The sequence below is a fragment of the Enoplosus armatus genome, chromosome 7 (assembly GCF_043641665.1).
Source record: "Enoplosus armatus isolate fEnoArm2 chromosome 7, fEnoArm2.hap1, whole genome shotgun sequence".
In the NCBI taxonomy this organism is placed as follows: Eukaryota; Metazoa; Chordata; class Actinopteri; order Centrarchiformes; family Enoplosidae; genus Enoplosus; species Enoplosus armatus.
The window spans coordinates 18973621-18997668 of NC_092186.1; the positions used below are offsets into that span (position 1 = coordinate 18973621).

At 38.7% G+C, this 24048-nt stretch overlaps 2 protein-coding genes across 2 annotated transcripts; both read right to left on the minus strand.

The window, feature by feature from the left end:
- Nucleotides 1-654: 654 nt before the first annotated feature.
- Nucleotides 655-6533, minus strand: cluap1 (clusterin associated protein 1). Its single transcript, XM_070908240.1, has 13 exons — nt 6477-6533; nt 5899-5947; nt 5667-5778; nt 5146-5230; nt 4862-5041; nt 4448-4543; nt 3984-4067; nt 3743-3876; nt 3315-3456; nt 2541-2613; nt 2341-2451; nt 2121-2170; nt 655-939 (listed from the first exon to the last, which is right to left on the minus strand). The coding sequence occupies exons 2-13, from the start codon at nt 5918-5920 to the stop codon at nt 763-765; spliced, it is 1266 nt and encodes a 421-aa protein (XP_070764341.1). The 5' UTR covers nt 5921-5947; nt 6477-6533; the 3' UTR covers nt 655-762.
- A 3078-nt stretch (nt 6534-9611) lies between these two features.
- On the minus strand, nt 9612-18244 carry slc5a5 (solute carrier family 5 member 5). Its single transcript, XM_070908843.1, has 16 exons — nt 17879-18244; nt 17350-17415; nt 17087-17138; nt 16541-16608; nt 15503-15657; nt 14676-14816; nt 14137-14266; nt 13906-13994; nt 12850-12962; nt 12675-12745; nt 12299-12385; nt 11224-11423; nt 10970-11067; nt 10669-10754; nt 10117-10200; nt 9612-9734 (listed from the first exon to the last, which is right to left on the minus strand). The coding sequence occupies exons 1-16, from the start codon at nt 18242-18244 to the stop codon at nt 9612-9614; spliced, it is 1929 nt and encodes a 642-aa protein (XP_070764944.1).
- Between the last annotated feature and the right edge of the window lie 5804 nt (nt 18245-24048).

Below are 24048 nucleotides of genomic sequence, written 5' to 3' on the forward strand. Positions count from 1 at the left end.
TTAGATAAATACGACTTAATTCGGGACTTTGTTAATTTTTACATTTGTATTTAAATGTCAAGAAATGTGAATTTCTTCCAGTTAGGATTATTAAATTATGTATTCTTAGGGAAAATGCAACATGGCATTATTGTTGCCAAATATTGACAGCTGTGTAACTAAAAGTCATATCCCTATTTGTAAACACATTTGCCTCATTGTAACCTGTCCTTAATTAGAAAATCAATTATTCTAAATTATTTATGTCTAATGAACCTCAAGTGCTCCTATTGTGAACAGGTTGCTGCAAATCTTCCACATTGCAACTGCGAAGTATATGTCAAGTTTGTTTGTTGAATGTTTTTCATTTAAAATGTATTTTCCAGTCAAATAATGAGCACATAAACTGTACAAAACTACCATTTTAAGTGTCACAGAAAATATATCTCATTTAGATACAAATGTAAAGTCTGACTAAGTAGTATTTATCTAAAGGTTACAGCAGAGTTAAGTACAGTGTTTTCTTCTAAAATGTAGAGGAGGATAAAGTATAAAAGTGCACAAAATCTAAATACTCAGCCTCAATATATGACTGATTAATAGGACAAACTTTTAAGGGACAAGAGACACAAAAGAGATTTAATTATTAATATTTTACTAAGGTAAACAGTTTACATACGTATACAAAAATAGGAACGATATTGACGCTTTATGTCTGAGATGGTCTAATCTGAGCTGGATTACAGAAACAGCTGGATCTGTACGTATGTGTGTGCTCTTCATTCAGAAGTCATTGTCGCTTTCCTCCAGCAGGGGTGGTCTTATGCCCCCCCTGGAGGGACGAGCACCCCTGGACACTGGGCCCTCCAGACTGTCATCCTCCAAATCCTTGCTCTCCTCCTCCTCGCCTTCTTCATCTTCCTCGTCATCCTCGTCCACATCAATCTCGCTGTCTTCAGTCTGAAACAGCAGGCAAGCAGGGACACGTAATTGCGACAACAAGTCATGAGTCCAGTCAAATGATTAAATATGACAACTTTACTTTCCTGGACAGTAATTAAACACACAATGTGCAACTACAACAGGGATGGACGTGTTTTCATTCTAACTAAACACTGAATCAAAACGTCAATCAGAAAGGAGGATCTAATCACTGAATCACCTCTTCAGCTGTGATGAAAACACCTGGAGCCAAATATCTACAGGGACCAGTTAAACCATTCACCTAATTTAAAGGAAAAATCCATTCCAAACACTTTTTAAAAAGTGTTTAAACACTGCTAAAAACATCTTCACCAAATGCTCAAACATTATACAGACCAAAATGATTTGCAGAAGAGACAGAAATATCATTTTTACACCCATAGGTGCATCAGTGGAGCAGAATGAAATGAAGCAATCATTTCTCTCACTCTCTCTTTGTCTTTCGATATCTCTCAGCAGCACAAAAGAAGTGAGGTTTATACTGTATATGTGCTTCAGTAGTGGTATGATGCAAAAAGTAGTCATATGAATATGTTATCTGGGTACTTTCTGAAATCACAGTGTAGCTTACATTGAAAACAGGCAATGTGCCAAAACCATTGCAGCAGGTCTGCAAGCTTTAGACGTAGTTCTGCTCCATCTTGTTACCTGTATGAACATTCCTGACAGTTATTTTCTGAGGACACAGGCTATGCCATGCAACCGATGAGGATCTATTCCTTGTCCTATGTGAACAACCCCTACCGTGTCAAAACATTTGAGAATGGATTTTTCCTTTAAATACACAAAGGAAACAATGAGTGGACTAGATCCTGGTCCAGCACAAACCTTTCCTTTCCGTAGTTTTTTGGCATGAGGGTTTGACCTTCTGGAAGCAGCTAAAGAGGGCTTTTAAAATACAAGCGAGTGACAGAGAAAGGTAAGTTACTGAAAAGAGTACAAGATGGAAACCCAGAGCTGGTGCATGGGACACTAAAAATATGAAAAAAGTTAACAGCATGTCATTCTGTAGCAAGAGCACAGAGCGCCATCTAGGGCCACTGGGAGCAAAATCAGCAAGAGCCTTCAAAATGAAAAGAGATGCTTGTTACATCAGGCTTAACTTAAAAAAGAAAAAAGAATGAATGTTGTATTGATGTTGCTATGACGGTACTAACCTCATCACTATCACCACCCTGCATGTTCCCGATGAATCGAGCTCCTCTTCCTGTGGTGCAAACAGAGGCAACACTCAATTTACATGAAGAGGTTATGTTAAGTTTGATGATGAGTTTTAATGGATTAAGGAGCATTTCTTTTTTTGGATACGCAGACATTAAACCAATCTGAATCATAGAAAGCAGAACTTAATGGAGATCATTTTCTCATTTTGTGTACCTGCCACGATGCCGTTTCGTGTGGGCCGTGGCTTAGAAGGTCGACACTCTTCCATGTCGCTGTCTGACCCTTCGTCTTCTGGGACGTCCATGTCAGAATCCTCATCTTTCACTGCAGAAAACATATTTCATGAAACCATAAAAGGGGGTAAAGATTGTGAGACAAATGCTTTGTTTTAGGTGTGTGAATGGTTGTCTCACAGGAACTCCTCATTAGATCCCTCTCCTCCTCCCTCAGTTTGTGCTGCATCATCCTCATAGTGTTTTCAGCCTCCTGCAGTGGAAAGAAAAGGACAGACACATGCAGCCAGCTTAACGAGGGCCGGTGAGAGAAGAGGAGCATACAGTTGCATGAGCCTTCATATATCTGTCAAATCCAATATCCAAGCACTTTCAGCCTTAACGCCGGTCTCTATTCTCCTCCATCCACTGCATTCAGGGTAGGAGTTACTCCCATTTTCCCATCTGTATTTTCAATTGCAATGTTTGTGAACACTTTTGTCTTATTTCTCATCATCGCAGGCCAGTGAATGATATTTTTACATAGAAAGGAAGAGGGACGCTCACTTTTCACCTGTGGTCACTCTCCTTTCAGTTATGCTCACATGGTTTGACAGATATGCACAGAATGCCTAGAAATACCTTAGTGTAGTGGTATAACTATGATGTAAGCAAGGTCAAAACATGAGAGTAGGATAAATTACTCTCTCCATGGGCCAAAAAGTAATATTTCTGTATTTTACATTTTAATATTTTTGTGTGTTTTCAAGCCCATATTTGCAGACCTATACAGGTCTCTGGGTTATGCTGGGCATTACTGACACAAAGTGACAATAAGTTTGTAAAAGTGTTAAATATATATTTACAATATATAATATACAATTATATATGTTGTTAATATACAAGCAGTTCCATTTGAAGTCATTTTATAAAATATTGGAGAATAGTTCTTCAACGTATCATACACACACCCACCTCAAACCTCTCCTGCTCCAGTCTATGGTATTCATCCAGCTGAGACTCCAGGAAGCAGAGGTTCCTGAACTTCTCCACATAGGTATCATATTGCTTCTGCAGATCTTCCTCTATCTTCTCATATTCATCCATGAAGGCCGGCCTAAAAAATTGAGAGAGGAACAGAAAACAAGCACTTACAAGTGGGTGAACACAGACATACTTAGCTGTCAGTCAAAGTTTTGTTGCAAGTCAAAGAAGGAACATTTTAAGACGGCTTAAAGCTTGAAAATAACACAACTTGAATGACAAAGATTTTGAGCAAACAGTTCAAATAATTCAAATCAGGTCACTCCCATTCACTCTATGCTTTGTTTTAGTTTACCCAAGGCACTGGGGGTCATTCCTGACATTTTGTCTGTCTTCTACCTGTCAGTTTGTGAACTGACCTGACACTCTGCAGCGTCTGGAGCCTCTTCCGATTCCTCTCCAGGTCCTGCTTCTTCTTTTCTATCTTATTATCCAGACTGGTTTCATCAGAAACAACGTTACTCAGCATGTCTTTGGTCTTCTCCACACTTTCCTTGACAAAGAACACAAAGACATGGTAGCAGATTCAGTGCCATTTCATAGATAAAAACAGGTCCTGTGTGAATTCAAAAAATGAGGACTGTCAGGATAAATACATACCAAAACCTCCTTGATGGCAGCTCTCAGGGCCTTGTCAGTCTCATTGATTTCCAGAGGTCTGGCGATGGCTGCAGTTCTCATTTCCTGTGGGGCATTGAAAACAAAGACAGCAGAGTAATCTCCTGCATCACTGTCACTGATGTCTTTTCAAACAGAGCTGCATTACAATTGTACAGCTGTTATCGTTTGAGAGCAGCAGCGTTGGCTCACTGCATGCTACCAGTCTCATCAGCGCTTACAGCAGAACAGTTTAGGGTTAAAAAGCTACTTGATGGTCAATGGCAGTTTTATGTCTTTCTTAAAATCATTCTTGAAAGGCACTTATATCACTGTCTAAAATTTTGACTGTACCAGAAATGTTTCACATTAACTATGTTTTTTTACTCTCAAGGATTACGTGGACTCAAGATCAAGGAAAATGGAAACCAGTATGTGTGTCTGTGAATATCTGTGTTTCCCCTCACCCTTAGGGCCACCTCTTTTCCCAGTAAGTCATAAAGAGATGCTCCTTTAGATGTGACCTCGGATGCCAGCTGCCGAGCTGCTTTAAGATCTGAAATCTAAAGTGAAGACAGTGTGACACCTGATCAGCAACACATGATTTTCTCTTCTACCTAGGATTTAATAAAAGATAGATGCTGTTTAAGTCAAGTAATGCACACATCTCATTCATTCACATCAGCTTAATTGCACAATATATGGCATTTGCTTCATTTTATCTGTCTTAGTCTCTAAAACAGACTCAACTTAAATGTCACTTAATGTCAATTTTCTAGCTCAAATTCCTTAGAGCTGACAGCGTAGTTATGAAGCTTAGAAATGATTAAGGATCAAGTAACACAGACATAACATTACACAGTGTAAAAATTGCATCCCACCCGTGAGCCAAGGTCGAACTTAAACTTGCTGTTGTCCTCCTCAATTCGGTCTCCCAGGGCCATCTGCTTGGTCTTCATGGCGCTGTACAGCACTGAGGTGATCTTCAGCATCTCTTTCACTGCGTAGCCATCGGCCTGGTAGAGACGCTTGGTGTTCAGCTTGATGTGAGCCTTAGTTACCTGCAACCACAAGAGACACTGGTTAAGACAGATTGACTAACAGCAGGCACTGAATAGCTAAGAGTAATTTGTACATTCTGTATAAAAGAAAGAAAAGACGCCACCATGAACTGGGCCACGGCCTTGATGAAGAATATTCTGTCTGACTCTGTGTCTACATCAGGGGGAATATCCATCTGAGGCTCATATCTACATGCAATGCAGAAAGAGAGGGATAGGGAGTAAAAGACAAAGCAAAATTTATCACAATATTCTCCATTACATACATGATGTTTGCACATAGTTTGGGCTGATCTAACTAAAAACATAGACATCTCATCCAAAGTAACTAAAAGTAGACTGGGATTTGCTTCCAGAGTTAGTAAATGTATTAGCTACACTGAACTGAAAAAATACAGTTTCACATATTGCAAACTACAACTTCTAATTTAATGAATGCAAAATAGTGTGCAAAAAAAAAAATACAGAAAACGAAAAAAGAAAGAAAAATAATATTAAGTGGTAACTTCTTGATGGATCAGTAGGTGGTGTAAAAATTCCAAAGACACCAACACAGATTTTTGGTTTTTGATACTTGATTTTTTTTAAACTTGAAGAGTGTGGCATTTGTGAAGCTCAAGCATACCTCTTTACAAGCCATATTAGAATTTCTGCCACTAAAGTGAAGTTTGGTGTTCTGAAGTTCTCCATGGATATCAAACGAGGATAGCCCAAGGCTCTCATCATTTCTGTGAAATCTGTCAAATGACATGAAACTCCAATTACCAACATGTATATAGACATAAAACATAGAGTTCCAGTTCAGTGCTATAATGTATATTACATAGAATGGGGAGCAGATATCAAGCATCACTTACTTCTTAAGTCTCTGAAGGACATTTTGACCTGCGAGCACTGTACTGGTTCCTCTGGCAGCAAAGGAGAGAAGATGTATTTACAGACAACCGAGCTACTGATTCTAGGCATCAATTTGTGTAGGAGAGAAAGAAGATAAGGATCGAGGCCGTCGTGGTTATGTTGGCCAGACTGAAGTCCTCTGAGACAAATCTGTGATTTCGGGCTACATGAATGCAGTTGTCCTGACTAGATAATAAATTGAATTTGTATTCTGACCTCCATCATCATTTTAGGGTGGTGGAAACTAAAATATTCAACATGATATAGTTAGCTAACAGAATCCCTGTTCAATATTAGATAATGTTTGTTTAACCAGCAATCGAGTGTGTGAAGGTAACGTCAAATTAGAAAACTATTGTAGCAGGGTTGTCACTAACATACATAGCCTAGCTAGCTTGTGGCTAGTTGGAAGTTAGCTAAAACGGTGTCGATGGTTAACGGCAAGTTAGCTTGTTACAAGAGACTATGTTTCTGAGCTAACGTTACCCTATTATCGGTTAGCATATCGTGTTTACTGGACAGACAATGGTTCTGTTACCTGTCGTTGTTGTATCTGAGCTAGCTTAGCTGATCGTTCGCCTCTACCATAGATGGTCTCTATGGAAACCATCTATGGTTGTCCTACGGAAGCTCAACGCGATCAAAAAGACTCATGAGGACCTTTTCAGTGCAGTGGCATCGGGAACATCTGCATTTTATTTCTGATGATGATTGGATATATATATTTTTTTTTTTTAAGTGTGTTGTGAACTGTGGTAGACTGTGGAACTGTACTTTAGTATACTTTTGATGCTCTTGTACTTGAGTTTCTAGGTATACTCCGCTACACAGTAGGGGAAATGTACTTTTTATTCAGTTTTTACTTATAATACTTATATTTTACTTTAAGTATCACACGTATTATGCTGGTTATACTTCTGTACTTTTATTTACGTAACATTTTGCATGTAGGACTTTTATTTGTAATGGAGTACTTTGAAATTGTGGTGTTGTTACTTTAAACTGACTAAAGAAATACTGAATACTTATCTATCAGTATATTCCACTTGTAAATGTGCCTGGTGCAGTAATATCGGTGGCCACAGGGAGGCGACACCTCACGGTCTGCACCACAGAAGTCGTTCATATCTATGGGCTGCACTCCTGACGCAGAGCATGATGGAGCAAACTGGTGAGCCACCATACAACAACAACCCGACTGGAAATGAACCGCCTGCCTGCGGCCTCCACAGTAAACGCCTGAAAGAGCTGGAGAATGCCGCCCTGCAAACCACTTTAATATCACGAATGGAGACAGAATCTGGGGCGGACGCCGGGAGCTGCACGGAGCAGCAGTTCGGGGAGGACGAGCAGTCGAACGGCTTGTCCTTGAACCACCGGTCGGCCTCTCCGCAGCTCAGCGCGGACACCGAGGCGGAGGAAGTGGAGTCTGATAGAAATGTCGCCAAGGAGCGGGTCGAAGAGGAAAGGACCCTGACGGACCATTTAAACAAACGACTGCTCTCCTCGTTTCTGGAGAAGCTTAACGAAAGGGACCTGGCACTTCCTGGTGTTCAGCGCCTGGACTGTGCTGTAGCGGACGAGGACTCTAACAGGGCCGCAGAGGAGTGGTGAAGCACCGGCCTGAAGAAAAGCAGAAGCAACATGGAGGTGGTTGAGGGATTCAGGACCAATGTGCACGGAAGCACAATCCCACAACTTTAAAGACAGACCTTCAGTTAGGCCTACCAATTTATGATGGAGTGTCTGGAAATGTTACGCTTACTTTTGTATAGTGAGAATGGGTGAAAGATTAAGAAAACGCAATAAATGACCATCATGTGATATGAAGTGCTTTTGTAGTTACTCATTGGTTACATGTATGTAGCAGCCCCAATGGATGTGTGGCAGCCTTGTGTGTATATCTGAACTTTGAAGTGACACCTAACCATCAGCAGGTGTCAGTATACACCAAACTATAATACAGCGTAATACCATTATTAAAGGCAGGATATAATCACTTAGCCCTAAGTCATTGGTAAGGACTTCTAACTGAATGAAGATATTATACAGTGGTATAAAGGCCTCGTAGAAGTATGGTTATTTTCCTCATAAACCAGGAGAAAGTAAATTTACTTGTGTAGAAAAAGTACCTAGGTTCAAGTTACTTTCTTTGAGCCTATTTTAAAAATTAATGGTTATAACAGCTTGAGTCTAAATAAAAAAAGTAAGTGATGCTCTCCAAATATGGGAGTGTCTTTTCATCATCAGAAAGATTTCTGACAACTAGAAAGAGAGACACAACTATTAAAATAAGTACTATATTTAAATCTTTAATTGAAAGGATAAGCAGACTTGAAACTCTTCACCTATGTTTGCAACACTATTCTCAGTTTGATGTACCTAGTATAAATTGTATTTATGGTCTTATCATTTAGCTAAAAATTCTATTGTTAAAATCTATGAGGGACCACACAAGAAAATGAACTAATAAACTAAAAAATGTTAGACACAACAACATTACAGTTACATTATATAACACTGGAATGTGAAGAAGCAACCATTAAGCAATTGTCAAAATTGCCAAATTAACACCATAGTTTATTTAGTTATGTTTATCTATATACACATTCCCCTCTTTATGTAGGCAAACTGAAATTAATATTTAAAAAATAGAATCTTGTCTATAAAGCCTAATTTAGGACATTTGATACCTAACTCTTGAAGCTGCCATCAGCAGCGTTCTCACTCAGCACTTATCAGTTGTCTTAATGAGCCTTTGAAGAGCCAGAGAGTGAAGTGTCGACTGGCTATCATTATCTCAGTAGCCACCATTGTCTTACTGTGAGCAAAGCCAAGATGACACACTCACAGGAAATTGTTTACGACCCTGTACATTCCTAACATTAACAGCCAGTTTCCAGTACACTGGGGATTTTACACATGAATGTAGTCACAGACAGAAAAACTTGCAATGTGGAATATGTTTTATTTATTGTTGTTATAAAAGTTGAGCACTTCACAGGATATAGTAGTGTTTGTATACATATGCTATTTATGGTGAATTGGGTTATATCATAGACAATAATGCTATTTATTCAGTACCTATTGTTGCTGGAAATGCTTCTGATACCTTTACGATGTTTCCCACAGTTCATTTTTACGTGAAAAGCCATAACTGGCACGGAGCTCTCCCATTTATAGGAGTGGTACTACCAAATACTACTAACAGAGTCCTATTGCTTCAGGTAAAAAAAAATAAGAGGAAGTTTAAGAGGAAGGTAATAGAAGGTAAATGAGCCCAGAGTGGAGACTGAGGAAACGAGATGAATTTCTGTTAATGCTCACACACAGCCCACCCTCTGTCACATATCCATTAACACTGGTAGAAGCGCAGGTATGCATTGTTACAGATATGGGACATAGCAGACTGAATGTCCTGATGAAAGAGCCCTTCAACACTAAAGGAATTCAAATAACACCTGAGGGTATTTCATCACAGTCAATACGTTCCTTGGCACAAAAATAAAGACTTTCGTTATTCAATCACATTTTAAAAGGAACATGTTAACTAGTACATTTTAGGGATTAAGAGTTGAATCAAACGGTATAAAAAAAATACTACAACTAAAAATGCTTACTGCTACTAGAGAGGAAATGCCACTGTCATTGGTGCTATTTGGGATGAAAACCTCTAGTTGTCCAACACGTCAACTCTGAGTGGTGATTTAATATTCCCAGCATCTGTTGGTTCTTCTTTTTCATTTGCATCTTCTTTATGCAGGTCCCTCAAAGGCACATCTGCCGCATTGTCTCCCTGCAAAAAAGACAGAGATTCTGCTTTTATAACAATAAGAAACAAAAACTGATGGACACCAAGTTACACTGACACACACACACACACACACACACACACACACACACTGAACAATAATACCAAGATTCACACTCTCTGAACATGATTGTGATCTCAAAATCTTGAGTTCAAGCAGTGCACATTTCATCTACCATGTCTGCCAAACATTACATTCATACCATAAGTATACTTCCAACTGAAATAAATCACACACATCAAGCTATAAGTGGTGATCACAAGTAGGATTCTGACACCTCTCACTTGAAATTGTGAACTGAAAGTGTATATGTTTTTTCTAAGTGATAATCAAAGATAATGATTTATTCATTAATGTTTTTTTTACCTGGTTATTGCTATTCAGCCTCACACATGTATCCCAGCGTGCATTGTGCAGAAGGCAGGGAAACATCCTGGACATTGTTCCAGTCTTAAAACAAACATTCACATTTATACATGCTGTGTCATTACAAATCTGTTCCAAAACGACCTATTATAATAAATAAATAATACAGAGGTTAGAGAGAGCGATTCATTCTGTTGTACAATTTACAAAATATATATATAACATTTTGCAACAAAAGCCTTCATTAAGAGTCTCAGGTGCACGTGAGATGCATGTCTCTGGACTGTGGAGGAAAGAAAGACTACCTGGTAGAGATCCACATTAAATGGGAAAAACATGCACACTCCATACAAAAAACGTAAACCCATAAGTCCAGTGGTTAGCTAGCCCAAGATAATAAATAATATATTTTAGAGATAACAAACTCCTGCATTCATTAAGATGTTGGTTCATCCACTTAATCCTGTTCTCCTACTTCTTTATGTTTCTACGTGCATCTATGCAAATAAAACAAGAGGCACCAAAGTCATAAGCTTATCATATAGTACTCACTCTGCGCTCTGATGGGATGTCGACTTGCTTTTTCTTCAGATCCCACCATAACAAACCCTCTCTAATATGATTCCTCTTTGTTGGTCCTGTGTGTAGAGAGAGACAAAATAATTAGTTCAGTTTTCAATGTAATTTAATGTTCAACCACCCCTACTCTGATATAGTATCATAAAAAATGGAACATTACCAGCTTTTATTGCACTGCAGTTATGTTGGATTGCACTGGGTGTAGGTTGGTATATCTAAAATACTGGCACCTGAGTGTAGTTTATTGGCTTGAAAAGTATTTTTATCTTCTTACCTGTTGCATAGCTCACTATCAGCCCAACTAGCACAACCGAACTAGTCGCCATGGCACCGAAGTAGAGGTAGGACATGGAGTAGAAGTTAAGCAGGCCCCTAGTTTTGGAAAAGCTCAGTTTTATTGCTGCAACATGCATCTAGTTCTATGTCAGGACTTGGGGTGATTATCGATACCGATCTCCATCTTTAACCAATGTAAACCACATGGGGAGGAAAGCAGTTGTGTATCAGTGTAGGCCTTGCTGAACTCACTGGTTTTCGGGGTGAAGCCGGGTGGAGATAGAGTGTTGGTTCTGGTTAAGGCTGCTGTTCTGGGTGATGTTGCTGGGTCCACACTTGCCTGTGTAGCTTGGCAGGATACCCATGGTCTCCTCACTGGGTGGGTAAAGAGTTGAACCAACAGCCAGCCACAGAGAGACACAGAAGCCCACAAATATCCCTGAGAACGCCCCCTGAAAGACCAATGAATGCCCAGCTATGAAAGCTGTCTCAAGGAAGTGTTAAGTTAATGATTTTAAATGTTTTTTCTTCAGTTTTAGACAATGATGTTCTTAAATCAGGAAATGATATTAACAGTAAATACAGATTCAACAATGGATATTACGACTAACATATAAAGTATGAACCTTCCCTAATAGATAGAAGCACTGTTCGGCCTTCTTACGGAAAGTGTTCATAATAAAACAGCAGAGGCACAGTAATAGGCTTAGCACACAGCATTTAAACAAATCCAATGTCTAAAACAATCAGGAATTAATTAAAACTTCAGTAAAACAATTTTCCAACATTGCCCTCTGATCAGTGTTGCATTCTTTTTGTCTAAGAGTCCTAGTTTGTTTGTATTTGTGAGTAAGTAGGGTCAAAAACACAATCGATGTTGGTAGCCATTTACTCTTTTTTTTTTACGCAAGCTACCATACTGTAGCTACATCACTATTATATGCAAGTGGACTTGGTGTGGGAAAAGAGAGGTGGCATTTTGTTAACAACACATTTTCACTCAGTGTCTGTAAAAGTCATCTTCTAAAAGGTACGACTAATCCAATCCAGATTGATTAAAAAACTATTTCTATTTTACCCATAAGATTCTTTCTACAAATGTTGTGATATATCATGCGAGAGGCTGTGCATCCAAAAAAAGGAAACTAAACTTTCCACAACTTTTGAGATGTCATGCTTAAGTTTTCTTTATTCAAACAGACCATAAGCCTGGCTACTGGCTTTTACTTTAAGGATTTAAGGTATGTTCAGTAGGTTCAGTTTTCCTGAATAAGGCAAACAACAAAAGAACTTCAGTGTACAACACAGGACAAATCAAGCCACTCACCATCTTGTTTGCTGCTGGGACGAACATCCCCAAAATGAATACGCCCAGTAATGGACCACTGACCACACCCATGACGGTGAATGATCCCTGAATAGGGAAGACAAAGGCAGTTCTGGAAAAGCAACCAAACAAAAGTAAAAAAACAAAACAAAAAAAAAAACTTTAAATAGTAATCATCACTATGGTTTGTATGATGCTTGCCTAATTGTTATTGCTAACAAATGACTATTTAACATTTTAGTACATTTGTTATAGATATTTATTATATTGCATTGTGTTCCATTTCAAACTCTTGTAAAGCTAAATCTTGACCATGAACTGGGAGTTACACAATGTATTAAATATCATAGAATATAGTAATATTTAGGTATTATACCTGAAGAACGCCCCAGTCCAGTAGGGAGGAGAGAGCAGCTACGGTGATACAACTAACCCCGTACAGGAACGCTTAGCGACAAAAAAGCAGAAATCCTGAAATAATGAAAAATGCTATCTTTTACATTCAACTTGGTTACAAAATAAGTGGGATTTTTGGGTGTGAATCACCATACAGAGTCCTTTGGAAACGAGGATCAATTTCTTCTGGGTCATGTGGAGCAGATGAGGTCGCAGCAGATCCTCCATCGTTACTGCGGCCATCGCATTGATACTTGTAGAAGCCGTGCTGTGAAAAAGACATGTGGTTACTACTTATCCCACATCATGTGTATACACTATTAATATTCTTTCTTTTTCCAATTATGTGTGACTACCACAGCCAACAAGGAAGACAGAATGCTCAAATATGTTTCATTAAAGTTTGTTACCATCTTGAAACTACAAAAATTACTTTTCATAAAAATATAGTTATCTTATGGTTACAATTATGATCCTGTGGCAACTATAGAACCAATAAGACAGCAGCGTGTATAGGTGTCTGCCACAATATTTTGGTACTACCACTAGAGGCCGCCACAATAAGACATTTTCAAACTCTACACATTGTGGCTTTAATTGGCTGGAATTATTTCTCTGCAGTGGTAGAAGTAGTACTCATATTGTTTGTTTAAGTAAAAGTACCAATACATTAATGTAAAAAAAAATAAATATATATATATATATATATATATATATATATCAGCAGAAAAAAAAGTATCAAAAGTAAACGTACTCATTCTGTAGACAAAAATGCCCCGTTATATTATCGTATATGACATTATTAGATTGTTTATATGTATGTATCATTGCATAAGTTACATTTTCCTGTTTAATCTAATCTTTGCTTTTTTATGAAATCTTGGATAATTCTCCCTCTTTGAACTTGGACCAGTTATTCAAATAAAACCATCTGAGAGGTTTAAAGTGGAGAGGTCTCTGTGGTGGGACTGCTGACAAAAGACAGATCTGAAATGTGACAAGGAGCCCCAACCACACACTGCTTTTCTTTTGGCCAAAAAGGTTTAATCTTAACCTGAAAAGTAACTAGTAACTATAGCTAAATAAATGTAGAGGAGTAAAAAGTACAATTCATCCTTCTGAAATGTAGTCAAGTAGAAGTATAAAGCTGTAAAGTACAAGTACCTCAAAAATACAGTACTTGGGGTTTAATGAAACCGAGACTGAAATACCTCAGAGTCCCGCTGTATGCACATGCGAGGAAAAGACCTGGAAAGCCAGGGTGACTTTTGAATATGTCCAACACGAAGTACGGCATATACTTCATCAGATGAGAGAGAGGGAGAAATAGTGGAAAAGTAAATATCTTTCAGCATTCAAAACCCAGTATCATTAGAGCCCGACACAGTATCATGCTCTAGTCAAGGATCAATATGATATGATCAATATTTTTTCTGGAGTACCACATCAGGGGCAGAAATCCTCCCAGACTTCAGCGGATCACAGTTGATGTAATAAGCAAACATGACGATGCCGCAGGCTCCTGCAGTGCTCACAATGAGGCACAGACCCACTTGGTTCACAAACAGCGCCCTGCAATCGAAAGCAAACATCATGATAGTGACCCTTGTTTGCTGTTGGCCTTCCGCATTTCCACTATTTAATCACTTACCAGGTAAGGAAAAAATGCAACTTCAGATTTGCCTGATGATGGTTCTGTAATTATAACCTATAAGTTCAAGCCATTTGTTGAAACCTGAAGGACTGTTGTATCTTTTTAATGCAATTTGTGAGAAATTAGATGCTTATTGATGCATGCGAATTAAAGACTCGACTGTCAACATAGTACATAATATCTGTAGGTGACGTCGCTTTTATACAATCTATAAACTCAACCTAAATTTAATTCATGAAAGCTTTTAAATTGCTGTTCTATACACCTGATACAGTAGATCTTCAAGTGCTGGAACTTTATATGAGCGACAAACAGATCTCCACTCACCACTGGGCTTCTCTCTCTGTTCTGCAGGAGATGTAGCGCTGGACTTGAGCTTGGTTTACCCCGTACATGGACAGCCAAACCAATGCGCCCCCGACAGACAGGCTCCAGAAGGTATAGCGCTGTCGAGGGTCAACGCCAAAACTGTTTAAAAACATTATCGAACAAATCAGTGACACTCCACTCTTTATAGACTCTTTCCATTATAACACCTGGAGTTTACATACAGTTTATATTTTGCATGTGGCATTCAGTACATTTAAATGTGGTGATATTATTTCCAAAAACTGTATGTTTGACAAAAAACTCACCAGGTCCATTTACTAGCTTTTTCCAGAGCTTTTGACAGCATCTCAAGGATGCAAAGACCATCTTAGAGACAGGGTTACAAATTCTCCCCATATACAACAACCTAATATAATGTGATTAAGGTTCCATACTTAAGTCCTGTGATGACATCTGAGGAAACACCATTCAGGCTGCAAGATGTGGTGGAAAGCTCAAGAAAAACCTGGTTGCTTTTGTCAAACTTCTGTTTCCTACGTCAAGAAGACAAACTTTTGTGCTCAACTGTATGTATAGTGTATTTTTGCCCGGATGGAAAAACTTACAAGAGTAAGTGACCAGTACCAGTAGTAACCAGTGGTATTTTTTTTCAGCCTGAAATAATCTTAAATCATCATCAAAAGGTAGTTGATACTCCTGCGAAGGAACTGTAGTAGGACTATGATAAGATTTTATGGTGTGAGTATCTTATTATGCACACACGGTAATGTGGGGTTATCCGCATATTTATTTGTTGAAATAGAAGAAAGAAAAACTGTTTTTACTCATTAAAATTTATGCGTGATCCATTATTGGCGATCTCCAGTACCAGCGCAGGACCACCAACCAGAATTGTGCCGTGGATGAAAATGGCCACAAAGCCCGACAACATGACGAAAATCTGGAATACATCAGTCCAGATCACAGCTTTCATACCACCCTGTTACAGACCGATGATGGAAGAGAAAGACAGGAAAATACACCACAACATCTCAGACAAAGAACTAATTATGGACAAGATGTATTCATTGCTTATGCTGTTCCAATAATTTCAGTGTCTATATAGAAGTCTGGTCCGCTGCCAACCCCAAACCAAACACATATCAATCAATCAATACCCTATTAGACACTATTTTCTTAGTTTGTTGTCTGCATGGGTTCACAAAGGGTGGTTTTCTTTTTATACTTGCAATCAGAGATGAAACAATATAAAGTAATGTAACAAAATCCTAATGTTATATTGAATATATCCATGTATTACAGTAAGTCACTTACAAATTACTCTTACAGTATTATGTAATGTCACCCCTAGCCCTGGTTAGGAGTGGGCATGTAAAGGTCAGGGTATGCTCAAAACTAAATAGTCGTCCGAACATGGCTGAAGGTAAAAGTGTTTATAGCTGTTCTGAACAGGCCGAGTGGAAGGCTTGTTGTCACAGTGACACACGATAATCGCTCAAATGCAGATAACGGTACATACTGTCACACTGACTTCTGACATCTTGCTCCCAACCAACTCTAGGAAACAATCCCAAAATCACAGACTTTAATTAAAATTTGTGTCACAGGGGAAGAAGCCGGGGTAGTCCTGAGGAGGTCTGTCAAGTTCTCAGCAAGATACAGGTAGAGGACACAGGAACATTGACCATGCTGCTGACATACACTGCTAAATCTTCATTGGCTAGAGTGAAGTGTTGCATACTGTCAATATGTATTACTGGACGCACATTTGAGTGTCAACAGAAACCAGTCCTGTCAGTTTAAGAGCGTCTACCCTGAGGGCTATGCTAGTTTTATCAGAAAATGAAAATATGTCATCTTACCAGTGTGGTGTACAGGGTGCAAATGATCCCAGTAGAAAACAGAGACACCCACATGTTGAGTCCTGTAGCTGAAATAAACAGTGTTCTTACAGTGTTAATGTGTTTATTCTTTAACCTTATTCTTAAAGTACGAAAAAAATGACTGGTCATTAACAGTGTTTGAACATCATTCAACACACTCTGAATGGGTTTGAACAAATATTTCAAAAGCCCCCATTTGAAAAGTTGGGCAGGTATAAGGCCTTGCCCTCCCTGCAGCAGTGCTATTTAAACCGTCCTTATCCAATATGACAACAGATGATTTTTTTTCCATGGGTCCAGCTAATGTTACCTTGCCAGTTCTTTAGTGTTGGGTACAAAAATGCAGGACATCTGACTAGATACACTTTTAAACGTGGTGATAACGTTGTGAATTCATCTATTTCATGTTGTGTATGTATCATTTGTGACGGACCATATAGCCACGAAATATAGCCACAATGCCGAGTGAATGAAAACATCCCATTATTTGATACAGACAGAGGGACATCAGGTGATCTCTCCTACCTTGGTTGAGGATCAAGGCAGGTGCATAGATGACAATCCCTGTGTAAAGCAGCTGAGAAAAATGAAACACAAGGACATCAGCAAACACACAAAATCACTGCCTCACATGTTTAAGAGGTCATGCTTGTTTTGTGAAAATTAAAGAACTGCCTGGCTGGAGTTAAATTCACAAAGCAAATATTTGCACGAGAAAAATCCCCTTTAAGAGCACTGAATAGAACAACAATACCCAGTAGCAGAGAACTCAATGAGGTCTGTCTCACCGTCGCCATGAGAAACTGGACACTCCCCAACAGCTGCATCCCTCTGCCAAATCTCATCTTCAGATACTGTGGCAGGCAGATGGCTAGAGTTACAACACGGCATAGTATCTCTGCTCACATCCCTCGTCCTTCCTCACCTCTTATATTCACCGCGTTTAATGACCCACAGGTGCATTTCAACATTGTGGCAGAGACATCCTGACCCTGCTTCTACACGATGGTTGCTCAGAAATACTTAACTCTTACTTAGGTATTTTAATGCTTAATTACTTGGTGTTTAGTTTGTTTAAACCCTCAAATCAAGCCCTTCTATCTTATATTATTCTCCAGAGAAGTCAGTTTTTTGGTCCACAAATCTTCAACCACTGCCATTAAAAACAAATAAACTGTTCTTGTTCCTTGGATAATAATTCCTTTACAATATAGTATTTCAAACAATACAAATTGAAATCTTAAGATCTTTGCAAACAGGCTACAAGAAACAGAAATGTATATTTAACTAGGATAATAACTGGAAAATCATTATGACCTGATTGGTGCTGGTGATGCCCAGTCGAAAGAAAACAGGGAGGAAGAGGTAAGCTGTCAACAGGGAGTTGATGCTTTGTCCGAGACACATGTAGAGGAATTTAAAGCCATAGCGAGAAACCTCAGAGGGAACACCCAGAACCTGCACCGCTGACATAAAACTGGCACAGAGCGACAGCCCAACAGGCACTGCTGGCATGCTCCGACCTCCGGTGAAGAAGTCATCAGCACTGGCTTCCCGTGGATTCTTCTTCAGGGCCTGGAAGAGTCCGATTGCCATTGAGACCAACAACATGCCAGCAAAGACTGCATAGTCAGTCAGGACAAAGCCTGATCTGGATGGTTCACTGGCAGAGTGCTCTTCCATTATTTTACTTTGATGCTCTTGTGTGGTGGATCAAGATGTTTGGCAGATCTGTCAGAGTAAATTGGAGGCAATTAGGGATTAAACGACAACTGATGGAGACACAAGGTATATATGTAATCTATTTATGGTGATAGCTGTAGGATTTCCTCTAATGTGAGAACTAGCGACAGTAGGCAGTGCAATGTTGCGACAGGTTAGTCCCCCCCCCCAAAAAAAAAAAATTGTGGTTTCTCCACAGATGTAGTTTATTCATATCACAACTTACAATGCATCTGCTACATCTCTTATGGCAAGTCAGTTCAATTCATCACATTATACCCCTAACCACAGTGACATAGGTCTTTGGGTTTTAACAGACACTCAGCTCCAACTCCCTCCCGAAACATCAAATAAATAACATCCCAATATACACATAACATGCACACTCCAAAACACATACCGGCTTTGCCCCTAGAGCTTGTGACACAGGCGAGCCTAACAGAGTCCCCGCACCATTCAGTGCAGCCTCAGCTCCTCAGTTCGCCTATATATCGCGTCTTGTCACTGGACAAATGTCACTGGATAACACCTGTGCAACATTTAACAGAAAGAACTAAAAATTCCTGGGTAATAACCGTGATAAAATTTAGCAAGATCTTCAGACATAATGAAACGGGTGTAGCCTGATCTGTCATGGTGCAGATGACACATAAACTGATGCTCCGTAGAGTCAAAGGCCATACGAAAATTGTCATTTTGGAATTCATCAATAATGTAATTTAGGACTGTCTTGAATTTATTAGCTAGACATAATGAAATCATTTTATAACCATTGTTTAGCAATGAGATGGGACACCAATTATCCAACATTAAGACATCTTTCTGGGGCTTTCGGCACAGTGAGGGAGGGAGTTCTTCATTTTTGATACTCTCCATAAAAACACTAAGCAAAAACGGAGCCAGCTCGCCTGAGAACATTTTATAAAATTCAGAAGTCACTTAAAGTTTCTTAATAGCATCCTTTAAAATAGTTATTGGACTATCACATCTATTGTTTTGTCAACATCTCCAGTTGTCTAAATATTGCATTGAATTGGATTAAATATCTTGTGGCTCAAGAGGGGGAGCCGGTCGTCCACTAATTCCTCAAATGGGGCAGTTTGATCCCCCGCTTTGGATAAAAGCGCTACTGTATATAAATGCATAAAGTTTTCTTGTAACCAAAAAACACTGTGTGTATCATCCTTGATGTCTATTAAACATGGTGAATGAATTTCGTTCCGCATAAAACATTTGCAAAGCCAATTTTTTGAATATTTTTGATTTTTATTTTAGTTCACAGCCATGTTTGCTAGCTTGCAGTTTTCTTCTTCACTTCCTTTGCTGGTGCACTGCATTGCTACATTTCTTTGTTCTTCACTGCCACCAACTGTCGATCACTGGAATAGTGTGAAGCTGGTGGGAGGAATGTGTATTGTGTGTCGCCCTCCTCATCCATGTGTACGATACAAACAAAACCAGAACCCACTTGTTTAAACATTGCTCAATAGAGCTACTAGTGGTCATAAACTCCATGGTACCTTTAAAAAAAGTTCTGTTCACATTACATATTTTAAAAAATATTTTAAAACCTTCCTCTGTCTTCTTCTTCCCTGCCTTTCTGACACATTGCTGTTTTGTGGCACATTACCGCCACCCACTCTTAATTAGTGGAATAGCATAAAACTGTCAGAATGCGTATCTTGTTGACAATCATTAGTGCTATTAGTGGTCAAAAACTCCACAGGGCGGCTTTAACTTTCATCTAGTAGATATTAGATGCTGATGAGAAAGACCCAAAAATGTCCCATCTACTTGTATGTGGGAAAGACAAACTGGGAAGTGAAAACTAAAAGTAGTTGTATCGTGTTTCTTTTCAATTGTTAAAAAAAGGAAAAGAGGGATCTTGATCTTCAGTATATTTTTCCAAGTGTAAAAAAGGTCTAAGCATATAAGAAGGCTCCTACCAAAATATCCTTTCATTTAAGTAAAGTTGTGTTTTAGGTGGTGTATGATTGTGAATAATCTATAATGTGAGAATAACCTCTATAAATGTGTCTGATTCAGAGTAGGATTAGAGCACTGCAGCTAAAATGTGCTCAGTAGCACATCAGGCTTTTACAGTTTTTAGAATTGCAGTAAATAAGGAAGACACATTTGTGGCAACGCTCTGAAAGTGACCTGCTGCCGATGATAAATCTGCATATATTTTCTCCTAATCAGAAAGTTGAATTCAAATTTCAAAAGACTCACCGCTGCTACTCCACTCAGCCCAGTTGCTGCCACTCAGTGAAAGAGGAATGTGCTGACAGCCTTCTTCGGTCCTCAGCAGCTGCTTTGCCTCCACACACCTTTTTTAATGCAGCGTGAGCGTGAGGTGTGGTGCACTGTCAACGTTCCTCCCCAAGAAAGCCTCTCAGGTGTGCATGGTGAGAGGGTCAGGTAGGTTGGGCGGTCAGAGGTTTACAGAGCATGACCAAAGAGAAAAGTAGCCTACTCTCTGCAGCACATGATCCTTGTGTGTGTGTGTGTGTGTGTGTGTGTGTGTGTGTGAATATGACCGAGTCTATAGTCTTCTTATTACATAGTACACTAGTAGGACACACAGCAGGACTGCAAGAAACACTTATTTTCATTAATTTCTCGATTAATCATTTAGTCTATAAATAGAAGAAATTCTCCATCATAATTTCCCAGAGCCCAAGACGACAACTTCAAATGTCTTGTTTTGTCTGAGCCACAGACCAAAACCCAAAAGATATTCATTTACAATCATAGAAAACTAAGAAGACATGAAAATATTCACATTTGAGAAGCTGGAGCCAGAGAAATCTTGACATTTCTGCTTAAAAAAAAACTTAAAAGCGACTCATTGATCATCCGAATTGTTGTTTCTTAATTTTCTGCCGTTTGATTAATCGACTAATTGTTTTAGTTTTACGGAATATGTAGCCAACAGTTAACACTTAATGTGTTTTGAGGCGTCACATGTAGACATTGCCTAAAGCCAAAACTTTTGGTAACCACTGAATTAAGGAGAGTTTTGACCACTTGACAATATAAAAAATGAAATGCATTCATCAAAATGTGTTTCATATATGTCAAAACCTTTATTGCGAGTTCTGAAATTAAGATCTGCACCCTTCGCTATGCAAAGTATCAAAACATTTTCTCCAGACCAGATTATCAGCGTCATCATGAATTTAAACTCACAGCAAGCAGCAGAAGTTTTCATGCGTGTCAGACTGACAGGCTGTACAAACTAAATAAATATAGAAAGAAGCACCAGTTATAAATAAATTTATATTAAACTTCATGTATCTAGCTCCTTTCACAGATAAAATGCTGCCAGAAGTGTTTCAGTAAAAACGTCGACAGCCGGACGTCCAACTTGGTCAAATCTCTGCTGACTAATAGCTTAATAGTTTCTGAAATAAGAAAAGTCAAAGACAAATCAAAATGCCCGCGGAAAAATGCATACACAACTTCACTTGAAACAAACTGCAGGAAGACACAACAAAAACAGTGGAAAACTAAATTACAGGAGCTTCATGATGTTTAAATTTGCAATCTATTGTGGGATCAAACTATTTCTCAGAATTGATCCTCATGTTTTCCTTTTTGTTGTTATCTAAGTGTAATGCCTTTGCAGCTTTTTTCAGAGATACAATTACAAACATTGTATCAGATACATTACAATCATGTCACATCTCGTCACCAATGGGCACCTTTCTCTGTTTTATTGTTGCTGATGCTGATTTGCTCAACAGAGTAGTTATCTATTATCGTAAGTCCTTTATCTTATCTTATCTTATCTTAAGTCTCCTTTTCTTGTGCCCTTGACCCCGTGCCAAGCATTTGACAGCTTGGTCTTTGACAAACAGCACTGTGCTCTTCTGCTTTGCTTGATGCTCAATTCTAGCACCTTTTTAGGAGAATATTGCCTGTAAATAAGAAATATTACCAAAATGTTGCAGAGAAGGTGCAATAGCTTCAGTAGTGTCTGCAGTCTTCCTCTCAGTATGCATACAGCCCCAACAAGCTCCAGAAAGACAGTAGGGCAGCATGTATGTGGCCTGTAAGACGAAACCCAAGGCAAAGAAAACCCTATATAACGCTGCCTGCAGTACTAGCTGATGCTCATTAAGTCATTGCTTAGTAATTGAATGAGACTGTTTAGAGAATTTAGGAAAGTCAACCTGGAATTATAGAGTTTTGAAAAGTGTATTTTTTAAAAAATAAGAAATTTCCAGAGTGGTAACTGTGCCTTTGCCTGCTGTAAAGTCCTTTCATCTACAAACATGGCATTTGTTTCCTAGTTGACAGTCTTGTGAATTGCATTTCAGAAATCAGTGGTTGGATGGCTAGTTAAGGGCAAAACAACAAATTTGGTTATCAGGGTACAAGCCAAGAGAAATAACCTCATTTCACATCTTTCATCTTGCAAATTCTCTTAACACTACATCTGCAGATAAGAATATGCGGGTAATCTTTGATAATAATTTAAATTTTAAAGCATACTTGAAGAACATTGCTTTATATATGTCCCCTAAGGCTACAGCCAGCAGCCAGCTAGTTTAGCTTAGCACAAAGACTGGAGGTAGTGGGAAACAACTAGCCTACCAGCACCTCTAAAGTTGGCTAATTAACAAGTTATGTCTCGCTTGTTCAATCTGTACATAAACCAAAGTGTAAAAAAGGCAATTTGCCATTTCATTAGAGGTTATGTACGCTGTAGTATTTCTTGGCTTCAAAAAAACGGTCCAGCACATAACCCCCTGTAAAATGGAGATCAAGTATTGCTGTGTCACTGTCCACACCCTTCATGACATGATACGATTGGCTGCACAAGCACTTACAGTAAGATATCAAAGAAAGTAAATCATAAAACTGAAATAAAGTAAAATCCATAAAACAAGTCTATAAAAGTATATTTTTGGTAATAAATGTTAAAGATCATACAGTATATATGTAGGCTGTCTTGTTTGTTGGCTGATTAAATCAAAGAAATCGGACTTAAGTCCATCCAAAATCTTTAAATAGGCATCTGCTTTTAGAGATTTAATTGATACAACTAGTTTTATTGGCCTGAATGCTTCTATGAGGATGCTCAAAAGCTCTGAGTCTTTGATTATAAAACCTTATCTTTGGTTTATTTTCTGGACCTTGAAACAACTACAAGTGTACTGTTATGAGAAGTAAGGCTGTACACAGGTCTGTTACATAAGGTGGGAGGAAAGGGGGATGAATTGGGGTTATGTGTTGAATCTTAAAATCAAGTTTCTAAAAATCAAGGACAAAACTGACATAATATGATTCATTTTGAGTTGTAAGAGAATGCAAGACCTTCAACAATCAAGGCAATAATACAGGAACAAGATGGCTCCTCTCATTCAGTCATATTCCACTGTGATAGAATATTAACAGATCCATTTTCCTGACACAGAAAATATAGATATTGGACACCTGAAGGACATTCTCAAGTGTTACAATGGGAGTTGTTCTGCCTATTTTACAATTATACACTGTGATCAAGTTCATTCAGAAAAACATTGTGAATCAATGAAAACAACAACCTTCACAGCACAAGCTGCCAAATATATAGGACGTAAAATCAGTCTGATGTGACCTTCCTGTGGTTGGCTGTTACAAACGGGGATATAACAATTCCTCAACAATCCCACTTTCTTGTAGATATGGTAATAACTGTTGGGCTTCACTTCACCCTCCTCTCAGGGGGAGTATGACCCCACCAAACATTTGCAATTATCATCTTGAGGGTTTGT